Source organism: Octopus bimaculoides, chromosome 14, assembly GCF_046866305.1.
Source record: "Octopus bimaculoides isolate indiv1 chromosome 14, ASM4686630v1, whole genome shotgun sequence".
NCBI lineage: Eukaryota > Metazoa > Mollusca > Cephalopoda > Octopoda > Octopodidae > Octopus > Octopus bimaculoides.
In genome coordinates, this window is record NC_142941.1 from 59,778,351 (window position 1) to 59,795,303 (window position 16,953).

Consider the following 16,953-nt stretch of genomic DNA (forward strand, 5'->3'; position numbering starts at 1 on the left):
CCTCACAGGAGGAATCAAACTCAGCACTAAAAGCCAATGGATTGAGTTGATTTTACAATGAATGATTACTTTGGTGAATGAACCTGTTTGATGAGAGTTGAATGTCTGGGCCACAAACACAATACAATGTCAGGAGCCAAATGCAAACCACAGATCTCATCTTGTTAGCTAGTAAATATCTCACCAATTTTGGGCATGCTCATTGTCGCAAAGCAATAAGAAAGCTACATTGCTAGAAATAACAGCCAAATCTATCTCAAATCACACCCTTCCATGTTAAACAAAGAAATACATTTGATAATGTAATTCTTATTAAAAAAAACCCAAAACAAACACAAACCTATCTGTTTAATTAGGGCTGTCCTAGGGCCTAAGCATTAAAAAAAAAAAGCAACTTTCTCAACTCCCACTGTACATCCAAATAGGTTTTTCACAATACATTTAAGATACTCTATATTTTTGTATGTAGACACAAGCAGAAAAACAATTAAATGTCTAAGATGAGTTTTTGACAAATAAAATGTAAATTCAGTTTAGTCAGTACCTTAGTAAACATGGGTTTGCCATGATGGGTGATCATCATAGCCTGGTCACAGTCTAGTGAAATGGTTGTATTATGGAATGATTCTTTGGGATGTTTTAGTAAGTAGTAGAGATCTGTTATGCCACCTTCAAATATACTGCGAAAATAGCGAGGTATTAAAGTCCGTCCAATTGCTGAAATGGTGAAAAAAATAGAAAGAAAAAGAAAATCAGAAAAGGTTACTATGAGTTCAAGGTTAACAAATTCACAAAAGAGTCTAACTTGAGTTCTTTTCAGACTCTATTCCTAACCAATTTCAGAATGAATGTTAACGGACTGATTTGATCTCCAAATCCCTTCAGCTAGTCATGAATGAAACTTTACACTTCAACCACATGGCTCTGGACTTGATTTCATTGTGTGAAACTTCAGGCAAGTGTCTTCTGTAATAGCCTTGGTGCAACCAAAGACTTGTGAATGAAATTTGGTAGATGGAAATTTAGCTACAAAGTACTGGGGACATTATAATTGACTAAAACCCAGTCACTTGTTGTAATCCAATGACTGAAACCAGCTAAAAGAGTAAATGGAGTGAATAGCTAGAACAATCTAGAGCAGTAATTTACAGATGATTTGCTGAACGTTGTACTGTCATTATGATATTCCCCATTTTCTAAAGTAGTTTGACTCTGTCTAGTTTTCATAGAAAGTACACACACACACACACAATCTTCCGCTATAACTCTTACTATGAGCAGTGAGGTCATTCAATTTGTTTAAAAAGGCAGATAAATTCCTTTCAGATCACGCTCTATTGTCATAAAAAATGAAAGGACTCATATACACTGAGTGAATAGAAGGTGGGGTAATATAACTGGAACATCTTTGGTCATAAATCTGCTTGGTTCAAAGTTGACCCAAAGCTAAACAATGCAGGCAATGCATTTGAAATAATCCCTCTGCCCTACTGTTGAAATAAATGGTATTTCAGTAGTGAGGGCCATAAGCCAGGTTAATAAAGTGCTTAACAACCATGTTATAAATTAACATGTTTAATACAAAACAGTCTAGTTAATGTAATGCATTGAATTGTGGTGAGGAAATGGGTAATGTGAGAGAAAGAGCTAAGATGTACATTAAGAAGTTCAACTGATCTGTTAGGAACATTTGAATTACTATGTGTGTGTGTGTGTAAAAAAGAGAGGGGTCAAATGTAACATGGAGTATCATAAAACTATGGAAGCTCACTTCATTACAAAGTTTAAGTTTACACTCAACTGTCAAAATGATCTGGGCTTATCTCTGACTTCAGAAAACAATAAAATATGAACCACAACCATTACATGTAGATCTTACAAAGAAAAAAAAAAAAAATCTAATTGCTAAACATTTATATAGAAAGACATGGGAAACATTTAAAAATATAGAAAACCTTACACACATCTACACATTCACTTGACAAACACTTTTGAAGTTAAGACTTAGGTCATGTTATTAAATCCACTTATTAAATCATATATAGAATGATATGGTTGAGTAGATATTGTAGTGGTTTGTCAGCTTATATCAGAGGAATGCAAATTCACTGTTCCCCTGGACAGAAGAATTTTTCACTGCCCCAGTTCACATACATATAATTATACAAACACCACCACTACTGCGGAGCAGTATTGTCAATGAAACAGCCCAGATGGGAGAATATGTGTATAGGAATGTTGAATTATTAAATCAACAAGATACTACTATACTGTGAGAATCACTGTCCAGATGGGTGAATATATAAATTGCAAGATACTCTATTGTAAGAAAACAAAGTACCAGAAGGACGGAGAAAGCAAAGAAAATGAATTTGACTATTTTCCATCTTTCCACTCACTAATTGCCACACAATTTAACTCCCACCCCGAACTCTTGTACCAGCCACATTGTTTCATAAACCCACAATGTAGATATAAAGCTTCTCAATTTGCAACGAAGTTGACTCAGCTAGGAGACAGGGTAGCCACTATAGTATAAAAGGGGACTGCTGTATTTTGAAGACAAGAGACACAAGGTTCCTTATATCACAAAGGAAGGCAACCTGTCTAGGAGAAGAGTAATAGTAGTACTGCTAAAGTAATAAGAGGCAGTATGAACAAGAATCATGCTGGAATTGAGAAGAAAGGTTGTCTGTAAAGAGGTTCAAACTTGAAATGCAAAAAAATTTAATGAAATATAGCAAGGCATTTTATGCAATATTTTATATCAATTTTTCCATCCACTGTGCTCAGTATTATTACACACTAATGTATGATACTACAATGAGTTAACATTTTTTCAGTGACTTTTATTGGTTTGGTTTAGAGAAAGGAGCAGTGCCCATAGCTTTTGGAAGTACTCTGAGATCAATGAAACTGATGCAGTTAATAATTCTTCTTCTTGAATAAAGCAACAAGCTGGCAGAACTGCTAGCATGCTGAGCAAAATGCTTAGTGGCATTTCATCTGTCTTTATATTCTGAGTTCAGATTCCGCCAGAGTTGACGTTGCCTTTCATCCTTTTGGGAGTTGATAAAATAAGTACCAGTTGAGCACTGGGGTCAATAAAAATCGACTTATCTCCCCATCAAACTTGCTAGCTTTGTACCAAAATTTGAAACTAATATTCTTCTTGAAGGTAGGACTGGATGTAGTGGTTAGTGCAGGGTGGACAGTGCATGGGTGAGATTAAATTGCCTGAGTGGAAGTGACAGGAGACTAGCAAGCTCTGAAGAGAAGGAGCAACTGTAATAGTCTAATCCTTAAACATTCATATAAAGATACAAAGGAGACTTTTCAAAATATAGATTAATAAAAATTTAAAAAAAAACAAAAAAACTAAAGAGCAGAGAGAAGAGACAAAATTATAGGATACTCACTGTATCGTTTTAGACCATCTTCTAAACAGAATGTTAAAGTTAATGTTGCATCATCTTCAAAGAATTCTGTTGCAAAGGCATCCCACCAAAGATTATCACTTTCCTGTGAGATAATAAAGAGAGAGAGAATAAATTTAATGTGTCAAAAACAAACTGAATATTGCTTCAATATATTTCTATGTAAGAGTTGTACAAGACAAAATCAGTAAAGTGCCAGATAACAAGACACTCAGCTTTAAAAAGAATGGCTCTGTAAAATTATTGGAATTATTATTATGAAAAAATTTGAAATTTAATAAGAGTTATTTCTAATATTATGAATGTTGAATAGACCTAGATACAAGAAGTCTAAAAATAAAGATGGGGAGGGTTTTTTTTACAATTCAGTACATTTAATCATTCATTTGTTGGATCATGGCTGATCTGAGAATTAAGCAACAAACCAATCAGAGATGGTGTTTCATCACAGACCAAAGGCAATACATTAGATTTTAATTACTTAACATAAGATTGATTTCCTAGAGGTGGTGGTTGTTTTTTTATACCCTTCCACAGATCAACTTTGATCCACAGACTCGTATGCACACCTGTATTTTTTAATTTTTTATTATTATTAAAGATAGCAAGGTGTGAAATTTGGCTAGTGTTTCTAGCAGATCAAATGAGATCATAGACAATCCCTCAAAGTCCCATTTTTCCAGAGAGAGGAAAAGTGTGTTGGTGAAGACATTAGTAGGCCCACAATGCAAATGCTTGTTTTTTTGGTCCCCACACTCAGCCAATGTCAAGAGGAAAACAAAGAACAAGTGAAGAGTAATCAATCCTAGTATTTGAATGGTATTTTGCTTATTGATCTCCAGAGGGATGTAAGGTGGAGTGAACTCATAGTACAGAGAGCAGAAAAAAAAAAGCAAAGCATTCTAGCTGATTCTCTTATGAATTCACTACCTCCATGTGGGGGTGGTGCAATAGTGGTGAAGAGTCACCCAACCCCAGCATAGTGTATTAGTAATACCTTATGCAATTTACTAAGGACAGGTGAAAGGTCGACACCTGACCAGATTTGAAATCAGAATGTAACGGCACAAACAAAATGCTCTATAAAGCATTTAAATTAGATGGCCACTAACAATAACATGCTACAGTGCCGAGGGTTTTTTTCTATTTTTTTCCTTGCCCCATCCCCAGAGAAAAATCTGAATTCTAATTAAAAGGAATGTACTAAATGGCACCTGTAAATTTCCCTGCCCCTGACACCTATTCATGATTGATTTCTTACACTGGCATAAATGAAAGTGTGGTTGTATGGTTGTTAAGAACACTACTTCTGAACTATGTGAGTCCAGGTTTAATTCTGCTGCAGAACACCTTGGACAAGTGTCTTTTATCATAGCCTCAGGTTGATCAATAACTTCGTGAGTAGAATTTAGTAGATGGAAGTGTGTGTGTGTGTGAGTGAGTGAGTGAGTGAGTGGGTGAGAGAGAGAGAGAGAGAGTGAGAGATCAAAAGATAAAAATATTGAGTAAATAGAAAAACAGGTGGTGCTTTATTTTCATAAATATAAAGTACCAGATGAATTGCCCATTGAAAACACGTGACTGGTGATGTTGGGAGTGATGAAGGCAGGAAATCATAGTCAAATCCACAATGTAAAAGAATGAAACTTAATGTTGTAGGACATTCAACCCTTTTGATGTCAGGCCTTTGACATCAGTTTAATAAACCAATACACAGTTCATTTACTGAACTCCTCCAAATTCAGTTATTTTCAAAATTACTTGAAACACACAGCCAGTGTGATGTATTATATTAGAAATATAATCATACAAGTCATAACTGGTAAATGTACTGTTTCAGCTAAGTAAAAATTTGCATACTACATTTAAGAATATAGCCATAAAACGATTTTAAAATATTCACATACACAGCCCTCTGAGATTTTGTAAATGTATTAGATTTGCCCTCTTTTTGTTTTCTTTTTGAAACTCTCCTCCCTGTAAAACAAGTCTTAAAATACTGAAACTCATCTTCAGACAGCACGCTGAAGCATGCACATAGATGAGCATGTGGGTCTGTATAATGTGTGTGTGTGTGTGTGTGTGTGTGTTATACACATATGCACATGTCATTTATTTATTATCGTACAAGTTTGCAGGACATTCACTGGGACAGAACTCAAAAGCCCTTATTTATTTCCAGTATTTAACCACTTATTTCATAGAAAATCTGCATATCTAAAGAGACATGTAAACTCAATCATAGCACATGTGCACATGTCAAAATAATACAGCACAAACAGGAAAAACTATTGAAAATGTGTTTCACTAATTTTTGTTTTAATCTAAAACTCTGCATTTCAAGCCACTGATCCATCAGTATAAATAATAACTCACTGAAAATTATTCAAACTTTGATAATTTTGTCTTTTTTGAAGGCAATGTACATTCAGGATAGTGTTATCTAACATTTTCTTCTTTCTAAGAGAGTGGGATGCGATTTGAGGGAGATTCAGTTGCTATTTTTAGCAGGCTGAACAGTTGCATAGAGGACCCTAATGAGATTGACTAACACAGCTCAGGTCACAGATACTTAGATGAAGGGAAATTTATATGCTTTTAGAACAAGGGCAATACATGAACACACATACACACAGTGTCTATCCTACCAAACCATGAAAACAGTTTAGCTCTGCAAGTATTTATGGATCAACAACCTTATTAACCAGGTGAATAGTCTTACAAATCTAGGTTTTCAACAGGTTTTACCAGTTTAAAAGAACTCATGCAAAAACCTAGTAGAGAACCTGCTCCCTGGTCTTTGAGAGTGGAGTCAGTAGCGATACTTAGGTATGGAGAAGACTGACTACCAGTGACTATTAGTACTTGTTCAGGGACCTTTTGCTTTTTGTAGGCGTGTGAGGAGATAGTGACACTATAGAAGCTGGACAATTAAAGAAAAAGACATAGAAATGAGAAAGAATTGATAGAGACACACGTGTATGTATATATATATATATATATATATATATATATATATATATATATATACAGAGAGAGAGAGAGAGAGAGAGAGAGAGAGAGAGAGAGAGAGAGAGAGAGAGAGAGAGAGAGAGAGAGATACCGTAGCAAGTTATAATGAAAATATAAAAAAAAATCCTTCAGAGTCACTTCCCTTGAATAAAAAAATAAAATAACCTTTCTTCGAGATAAACAAGCCATGTCACTTGTCAGTTTTTACTAAGCAAAATAAAAATAAATAAATAAAATTTTCCATTGATGTTCTGGTGAATCAAAATTGACAGATAAGGAAGGAAGCCTTATCTATAACTAAGATATTAAGAACATGCTAAATGAAAAATCCAACTCATTGAGCGGGTGTGGGAGCTGATTATACGCACATACATATATACAAGAGCTGTGAAGCCTCATACAAAACTCCATGGCATGTTCAAAATGGAGGCTACGTAAGCCAGTGTGGGAGATTCTATGATGCTACCTGGCTTACCAGCTAAATATAATCAAGCCAAAACTAAACATAAAAAATAAATAAATAAATAAAACCCTCAATGCTTTTTTGAAAAGCGGGCTATGTTCTACCTAGTTTTTACTTTCACTTTTTTCCCAGTGCCAGGTCACAAAACAAGAAGGTTGACCACATCTAGAAGCACTAACCAGAAAAATATAGTGTGATTCAGACCAAGTAGCTGGATATCGGTTTATTTACATACGTAGAACTGGGGAATTTGTAGGGGAATTGCTGCTTCCCTCCACATTATTCAAATGGCCTGTTTCCGCGCATCTTTTCAAGTGGAAGTGACCACCACAATATTGCTACTAGTTAAGTTCGAATGTCTAATCACTCAGATGCGCCAATAACTTTTGATCGTTATTAAATAATTTATACAAAACACAAGGAACTTCCTTGTTTGCGTTTGCGCTTCTTTGAAATTTACATATTCAACCACACACACACACACAGGGTAGCATACAGAAAGATCACTACGCAGTGAATTCTGCAGAATCAAGCATCATGTGCAACTCCTATATATGCATGAACACATAACACATTTGGAAATGGAAACGAGGAGAAAAAATTGCTACGGTTGAGTGCGTTTGTGCAAAGTCAATGGTTCGTTCCATAGCTATGTGCGTGCGCACACGCAGATGTAGCGACCATGGAATGAATATAAAGTTAAAAGAAAGTCTTTTGAGTTTTAAGTTCTTTGGTGGGACAAGGAGTAATAGAAAAATTAGTTTTAACCTGTGCCAGGTCATGTTGAAGTTGTATAAGAAACGGCAATGTTGTTGTGTGCGTGTACACACAAACACGTGTAGTCACGGTCATGTGGTTAACAAGTTCGCTTCTTAATAATGGGGTTTTGTGTTCAGTCTCATTGCATGATACCCTGGGTACATGTGTTCTGTGATGCCCAGGGACTGACAAAAGCCTTATAAGTGGATTTTATAGATGGAAACTGAAAGAAGCCCATTATACATCAGTCTGAGTTTGTTTACTTTTGCACTCCCACCAAAAGTCGCACAGCTATGGGTGGTGAAGTTGCTACCACTTCCTCTATCAACAGGTCGGCTGTTGGCTTTGTACTTTTGATGATGTGTGGAATAAGATATCTCTTATTTTGTAAAACAGGTATGGTTTAGTAACAAGGACATTCGGCTAGAAAAGAATGCCTCACAACAACATATCTGTGCAACCCATCACAGCATGGAAAAATGGATGTAAAAACGAATGAATAATAATAATAACACACACACACACATTATTCCTCCATTTAATACCTGTTTATACACCTTAGCAGAACGACTGGCAATAATGCCAGCACCATAACCATTTTGCTTAAGCAAGGAATACCAACATTTACAAGCGCACGCCCACCTCCTCAAAGGGCTTCATTCAGCTTCTGCCTGCTCTAAGATTACAGGGAAGGCACACAAGGTACTGTGCAGTGGTACCAAACTCCAAAGCATGTCTTTGCAAAGCAAACTTCTTAACTGCAACTTTTGTGCATTTATATATATCTACACATACACATACGTAAGTGCATATATAAACGCGCACACACATATACACCTATTGCACAAATAGTCTTTTGCAGTTTCGATAGTTTAAGTCATACAAGAAACAAAGAACTACGATTTAGTGCCTCAGATAGAAATGGAATGCTGGCAAGCTGGAAACCAGAAGAATGACAAATACTTAAATGTTAGAAATAAAAATGAGAAGAAAAAAAATCAAACTAGGAAGGAAAAAACAAAAACAAAAACAAAACAAAATCCAAAATAAAAAGAACCAAATCTAAAATTAAACTATGATAATAATGATGCCTGATAGCTAATGTCATTGACCCCAGTGTTAGACTTGCACTTTATATTATTGATGGCAGAGGGATGTGCTTTTTGATTTAGGCACAATGCCAGCATTTTTGAGGAGAGGAGTGTTAGTCAATATTGTCAACTCGGTACTAAACTGGCATTCTATTTTATTGACCCTGGAAGGATGAAATGCAAAGCTGATCTCAGTGGAATTTGAACTCAGAATATAATTTTAGGTGCACTGCTAGCAATTTTGGTATGCAAGCACTGGCACTAGTACTTGACTGCTATCCTATTTCAACCCTTTTACTGCAAAAATCAGACGTACCCACTTAAAATTTCTTTACCCTTAACTGCAGGAGAGCAGCTTTAAATATAAATCTATTTTATGTTTGAAACTATTTTTTGTAGATATTTAACATCATTACGGGAACAACTATGAAATTTTGTAGTTAAAGGGTTAAGGACTATGAAGGGATGAAATGGAAAGTTGGTTGGCCACAGTAGAATTTGAACTCAAAATATAAAAGAGCCAGAATGAATGCTACAAAGGCATTTTGTCTGATGCTTAAACAATCCTGTCCAGCCAAATTATATACATACATATCTATATCTATCTAACTATATATTATATAAAGCTGTCTATTTTATTTTAGGTTTAATTTTCTCAAGAAGCAATAACAAATTCATAAAATTTCTGTGCTATTTCAAAATTGTGGCTATTCAAAAATGCACCTTAACAAAAAAAAAAAAAAAAAAAGAAAAGAAAAGAAAATCTTTGAGAAGACATCAATAAATAAATGGATGATTAAATATAATAAAATTATACGAAAATCTAAAATAAAATATACCCCTTCACTGCTTCCAATATTAATTGAAATCTATGTTACAAGCATAAAATTTGAGAAAAATATAAAAGAAAATAAATTATGAAAATTCTATTTATTTATTTTTTTTTTAAAGAAATAATAGCATTATCTGATATACGAACAGACACCTGTCCTAGTTTTTCGAAAATCTGGATGACACCAAGGTCTAGGAATGTTGCCATGACAACTAGACCTCTTTATTGATTCTGTAGGCTACCCAACTAAAGCAAGGCAAGGAAGCCAAGTAGCAGTATATGGCAAGCCACTGCCACTACTGCAGAGAGAGAGAGAGAGAGAGTGAGTGCGTGTGTGTGCACACGTATGGTGCTTGCTGCCAATACTTACTGCTTTCTGAAACAGCAGACAAGACAGCAGCGGCGGCGGCGACAGAACAGCAGCAATGGTTGTAGTCATGGACGACTTAACAACTACAGAGCTGCTGATGGTGGTGGAGGTGGTGGTGCTGCTGCTGATGGTAGAGGTTAGTGGTGTTGTTACTGATGATGGTAATGGCGGTGGTGCTGCTGCTACTACTGCTACTGTATGTTCAAGCAGTCTTCAAAGAGGAAGTAATATTACCTTAAAACTTTTATTCAGGAACCAAACAAGACACATTCATTCTACCTCCAGCCCTTTAATTTAAGACATTTTTGAAGCATCACAGAAGAACACCAAAATTTCCTTTGATATACATTTGTTAAATTCTCCTTTTGTGAAAGAAAATGAAACTGTTTAAGGATGAATTTCTCCATGTAGCAGCAAACACTTGAATAGTGTTGGGGAGAGGGAGCTGGGCAAGTGAAAGTATTTGATATGCCAAAGAAACAGAGAGGGGGAGGGGAGCTGTGTATGTGTGTATGCGAGCGCGCGTGCGTGTGTGTGTGTGTGTGTGTGTGTGTGTGTGTGTGTGTGTGTGTGTGTGTGTATATATATATATATGTAACATACACAAATCTTTTTAATAAAGGACATGTATGGTAGGTTGTGATCCCATGGCATTTCTGGAGGTATTAAAGGAGACAAAACTCAGCACACTGCCAAAAGAGCAGACAAAATTTGTTAAACCATGGTGAAAAGCACTAGTGTTTTCATTTAACTCACCACAAAGCCTTGATTGTATCTTAGTGAGAAGTTGTGGCATTCAAGAATATAACTGAGAACGTTAATGGCCAAATTAAGAGAACTGGTTTAGAAAAAGAATTAAATTTCTAAATCCATTTAATAATGGTTTCAAATTTTGTCACATGGCTAACAATCTCAGGTGGGGATGAAAGTCAAATCCATTTAATTATAGTTTCTTTTATTGTCCCAAGGGTGAATGATTGAAGGATTTTTATGAAGTACAAAACTGTGGGTTGTTGTGTGTTTATTTCAAGTGTGTAAGAAAAAATAAAAATGAAAACAAAATACAATGACATGAAATATATTGTACATGTATTCCAATAGAGAGACAGGCACCTTAGGCCAAATCCATTGAATAGTAATGATTTCTAACACTGGCACAGGACCAAATATTTATTGTAAAAGAGGAGCAGTATAGCGAGTTGTTCATTTGCATTAACCATAATATACAAGTATTAATGTTTATAAGCTCTGAAGAGAATGGAACTCGAATTCAACAGACAAAATTTGAATTTGGAGTGAATGTAACCGAACACTACAAAGCGTTTATTTCCAACACATTAATTTTGGGATTAGAAAATGAATTTGTAGAAGAGAGGAGCATTGGTAATAGGGTTGCCTCTCATAAAACTACTGGTATCTTGCCAGGAATATGGCAAAAGCAATTTCAAAGAGCAGTCTTCATCAATGTGACAATGCTAATAACAAACTGCAAAATAGACACATGGAAGAGAGCATGGCCAACTGAAATACTCTCAATGTATCACTAGTTATCATGACCATGAATTTGTGATTGAATCCAGACCAGTACATGCCTACTACTTATTTTGATTACCCAAGAGGTGGATCAAGCAAAAAGAAACATTGAGATTTGAACCCAGGAAACAAAAATACATAATAAATACCACAAAGCATTTAATCTAGCACTACCACTTCAGCCATTCCTTCGTCTGCATCAATATATTATATTATTTGATATTTTATGGTACCATTATATATATGTATATATCAAAAGCTGAGCTTTGTTGCACTGATTGTGGCTGAAGATTACATTAAAAGTACATGTGCCCCTGAAGTACTCAGCTGGTCACAGTGTTACAATGATTCTGTTTAAAAGATTATGTGAAGGAGACATGTGTCTGTGGAATACTCAGCTACTTACACTAATGAAGCAGAGTAACTTTCCCCACTCCAACAAAGCAGAGAGTATTTTAAAGATTACTAACTGTCTATACAAGAGAGTGAGTGGAAGTATTCTGTGTAGTTACAAAATCATCATAAGCTTAGTATGTCTATTAACTTACACTTGAAACGACATTGCATATGGTACAAGGAAACAAATTCATAGGAAATGAACATATGTACAATGTGTGTGTGTGTGTGTGCATGCGAAATGAAAATGAGCTAAGAGAAATAACTCGGAATGGCCTATTGAAGCAGAAACATGTGCTCATAAATGTCCTCTTTTCTTTAATGGCATGTCATTTTTAGAGAATTCTTGATACTTGAAATTATCTCTCCTTCTCATTTGGAGTTGGTCCCAATTGTAAAGAAATGATTGTTCTATTTCTGTAAGTGGAGGTAATTTCAAAAATAAAAAAGCTATCTTCAATAATGTGTGTGTGTGTGTGTATATATTTATAAAACCAATCCTCATTACATATCTGGTATTATGTTTAGCTGGAGGCGAGCCTTTGTCATGACTTGTGTCCAAAAACTGGAACAGTCCTTCAGATACAGTGCATTTAAGACTACATTATACAATAAACTCTTCATGACAAGTGAATGTGAGCTGAAGGTGATTTAGCTGCCATTTCTAGTTGGTCAAGTCACCTCATATAAGTTCTCTTCTGGTACTCCACCCCAACACCTAAAACGTTATCAAAGTTTGCTATTTTGTAAGCCCAAGTGAAGAAACAAAATATTCTTTTGCACAATTTCTTTTGGTGCCCGTTTTCTCAGAAAATCTCATGTTTATTTCCAACGGCCTAAGAATGCAGGAGTATGGAATTAAAGAGTATTGCTCAAATACATGAGGTGTCCCCTAGCTGTTATGTTGCTTTTGTACATTGTACCCTTGTTTCCATGATACACAATACAACACAGGTGTCACAACAAGCTTCAAGCAGGAGTTTCCACAGATTACAAACACCTAGTCTTCAAAGCTAGTCAATTATACACTGTACAGATGGAGTAGTTTCCACAATACACAGCATGCAGTACTTAGTTTTCTGGACATCATCAAGCAAGACATATGCTGCTCATTTTAGCTTTCTCCAGTGAAAAGCACAGCCTTGAACATTAGACTTTTCCTTTCCCATACAACAAACCAATTTATTCCACTATTGAAGTGTTTAATACTCATTGACTACTAATGCAGATAATCACTAGTTTCCTGTGATCCTGCTGTGTACTTCTGCACACACTTTCATCGATTCAGTTGTAAAGCCCTTCACTCATTTAGTTCACTAATCAGAGATGTTTATTTCCACTGTTCAATCTTACCTGGAGAAGTCAAAAATAAATGGAACTACAGTATATTTTTCCTGGTATTCTACAACAGTGTCAATAGTGAGCTTTGTTCAGGACTAAAATATAAACAGATTGTCAGAGAGGCAAGCAGCCTGTGGAATAGCAATACAATAATGCTCAAATCTATTGAAACAAACTGCAATTGTTTTTATACTTATAGCATCAAAATTCATTTCACAAACTTAGCCAATCTTGTCCAATTGAGCCCATAAAGTAAACAACTGCTACACAATTTGGTCGGCAACACTGTGAAGCCAGCCCACATCTCATCAGTATCCATTTTGAAAGCTTAGCTAAGATCTTCAAGTTAAACATGTCACTCACTTAAGTTAGCACTAGAGACAACAGATCTTCAGTAATCTCACAAAATCACAGCAACATCAAACCAAACTTGAAGTTGGATAAATAACTGCATGCCTGAAGGATGTTGGCATTCATGGGAAAACTAAGCAAAATATTCTAAATGATAATTAATAATAATGACTTTCAAATGAAAAGTGTTTGTAGGTTATAAATCTACACATGATCAATTAAGGAATTCACTGAATAGTTTTAAAATTTGTTCAGATCTGATATGGAACATTAATCCCTTAAACCAAAAATCAACAGACTGGACAGAACTGCAAAATGACTGCCATTGATGCATGGCTCAACGTGTTACACATACTGCTAAAGTCAATTTATCATTTTCAGAAAAAAAGGTTATATGCTCCTGACAGTCTTTGACTGTCTCTACATGTCTAGTTCTTCAAAGAAGAAATAACCAGGCCATGAAGGCCAAAAGCATCAACTGCACTTAGTCGGTCATGCTTCTAATTACTTGCCTTCTTAATCCACCAACATAAACAGCATAAGCCAACATATACAACTACACAATTCATAGCTAAAAGAGAAGGATATATAGATTTGTAGTAAAGTGTTTGTTGCAAAGTGTTTTACACTTATAAACTTTTTATACAAAATTGCAAGAAAAATTTAGTAACTTGCATTGTAGTAATCCAGTTAATTTTGTTAAGGTACTGATTTCAGATTTATATTCACCCTCTTCTCATGTGAAAAATATAACTGAAATGGTAGGATAAGTACAGATGTAAGGTATATGTTTTACTGCCCTACTTTGTATAGCACTTCTATTAATTCATTTTCATTAATGCATAGCACTGTTAAGCAAATTAGGCAAGGCAATTTAGTTCTAAGTCTGTGCATACTATAAATGGCTGTATGCAACTTTACTCTCAGAGAACAGCAATGAATAAAGGATCTCTATTTGTGATCATAGAGGGAGAAAATCCATAACAACCTACAGTTCAACCAGAGTGTCTACTTTTCACTGTAAGGATACATATAGTTTATGTTTATAAAAATATGCTTCTAAGTTTACAATACATTTCTACTTATGTCTACGGTTTTTATTCACATACGCCTATATTCTCATCTTTGATTTATGCCCACACCACATTAATACAATTATGTAGTGGAATCCAGAAATGGACCTGTTTCCACCCATCATTTTCACCATTACCAAATGGACTTGGTAAGAAGCATATAGTTATCTTTTACACACATGTAACTTATAATTTGTAATAACATAAGTGTCAATGAAATAACTATATTTGCATCATCATATGAAAGAATACAGGTAAGACAAATTTTAGATTTTCTCCCTACATAACATATAGACGACCCCTGCCCAAGTCCGTATAGAAGAGACAAAAAAACAAAGAAATTAAATAAAACCATATTTACATTAAAAGACAATTCATTTATTCTCAAATTATGCAATGTTCCTCAGTTTTAAGTTGTAAAAAAATTCATAACCACTTTTGAATTTGGAGATCAATTTTGGAGTTGCAGCCTTTGTGAAGCAATATGTGACAGGGGTTCAATGTACAATACTGTGCTTTATTATTTCATAACTCCAGTTTAATCTTCAATATGTGTACACATGTTTATATTGGAAAAGCGACAGTGGAGCAGAAGGCAGCTAGCTAATTATGGCAAAAACAGAAACAGTAAGGTGTAGAATTAGAAAACTTCTCACCACACACACACATGCACCAGTTTCTTGAGCTTCAAAGAGCCATAGGGGCAACATTTAACCCTAGATCATGTTAGGTAGAAAAAACATATTTTCCTGAACATTCGTGTGGCATTTATAGCATCACTATTTAATTTACACTACAATTAATTTTTTTTTACTATTTAGGAGGGATAAATATATCCTCAAACAAGAGCTGTGGCTAGAATGCTTGTAACAAAGCAAGCTATGCTAAAGTCACCCAAGAATCAGGTCGAGGTGTTAAACTGAACAATCTACCACCGAAGAAGGTCACAGCAGGATTTGAACCAAGAATGCAAAATGCCCAAATCTCACAAAGGATCCTGTCTGATGCTCTAACAATTCTGCCAGTCTACCACCTTAAGCTGGTACTTTATTCATTGAACCCCATCATTCACAGGGATGAGTGGAAAACATACCCATGGCAAGATTTTAGCTCAGAATGCAACACATCAAAATAAATACTGAAAGGCTGTTCATTGCTTTAATAAGTCTGCCAATTTGCTACCTTACAAAAGTCACTGATGCTCTTAGCCTGATCAAATACAGCAGCATAAATTAGGTATAGATTATTAAATGCAAGGGATCAACATAAAAACTATAAGCCTAGGACTACATTACATCATATCCACATACTCAGGTGATAGATATATCAAACGAAGACAAGATCTACAGTGAAGTTCATACAATCTAATAATTCTGACTTGAACTCACATTATTTACAAACACACATATGTTCTTTCACTTATAAAATGAAACTTAAAAGCCAGTAAACTAAATCAAGAAATAAGAGAACAGAATTGGTTCCAGTTATGAAAATTGATTAATTCTAATTTGTTCCTCATATGCAAGGTTTTATTTTGAAGCTGTGTTCCAAAGAGATGAGAGAGAGCCTCTACATAGTTGACTTTCTGGAACAACAGCCAAATCTCCCTCTAATCACTCCTAGGATGCAGATGAACGCACAGGCCAATCTCTTTGAGAAAGCCTTTTTTTTTTTTACAAATGGTTGACTTTATTTTTGTGGATCATCTTTGTTACATTATAGATTTCCTTGTATAAACGAGGTTACTGAGGGATGGTCTTTGAAGGGTTAATTCTATCTACATTTCTCTAACAGAATGCTCCCCTTTGCAGATGTCTCCTCACTGGGTATGCAAGATAAATGACATTTCTTGCCCACCTAGACATTTTACATATAAAACCAAATGATTATCAGACATGTGGTCAGATAGTGAAGTCATGAAAACAACAGAAAAAATTAAACTGAATCATCATGACAATAAATTGATATAAGACCATTAAAACAAACCAAAGAAATCAATGAAAGTTCATACACAACACAATATTTGCTGGATGATGGTAGTGGGGTTGAGAAAGACACTAGTTGTAAAATGCCCTTGATTTGATCCACAAAACGTTAGTATCTTCATAACCAACTCATCCAGTTTGACTCCATTCACTAAATTGTAGGAAGATAGGGAGAAGGAGACACCAAATCTAAGGATTATCAGCTGCAATAATATCCATAAGAACACTGGCTCTTATGACAGCCGATGCTGCATGGCATACATTCACAACCTATATTAAACCAAAACTAGTTTATTTTATATTAAACACC

General features: G+C 35.1%; 1 protein-coding gene across 20 annotated transcripts in view; it reads right to left on the reverse strand.

The window, feature by feature from the left end:
* The window catches only part of LOC106876387 (LIM domain-binding protein 2), a 160,990-nt gene that overhangs the window by 24,270 nt on the left and 119,767 nt on the right, over window positions 1-16,953 (reverse strand). For all 20 annotated transcript variants that reach the window (XM_089363100.1, XM_089363106.1, XM_089363105.1 and 17 more), the window contains 2 exons: window positions 3,420-3,522; window positions 545-717 (listed from right to left, as the gene is read on the reverse strand). In XM_089363100.1, the coding sequence (XP_089219226.1) occupies window positions 545-717; window positions 3,420-3,522 (276 nt within the window). The remainder of the gene's footprint in view (window positions 1-544; window positions 718-3,419; window positions 3,523-16,953) is intronic.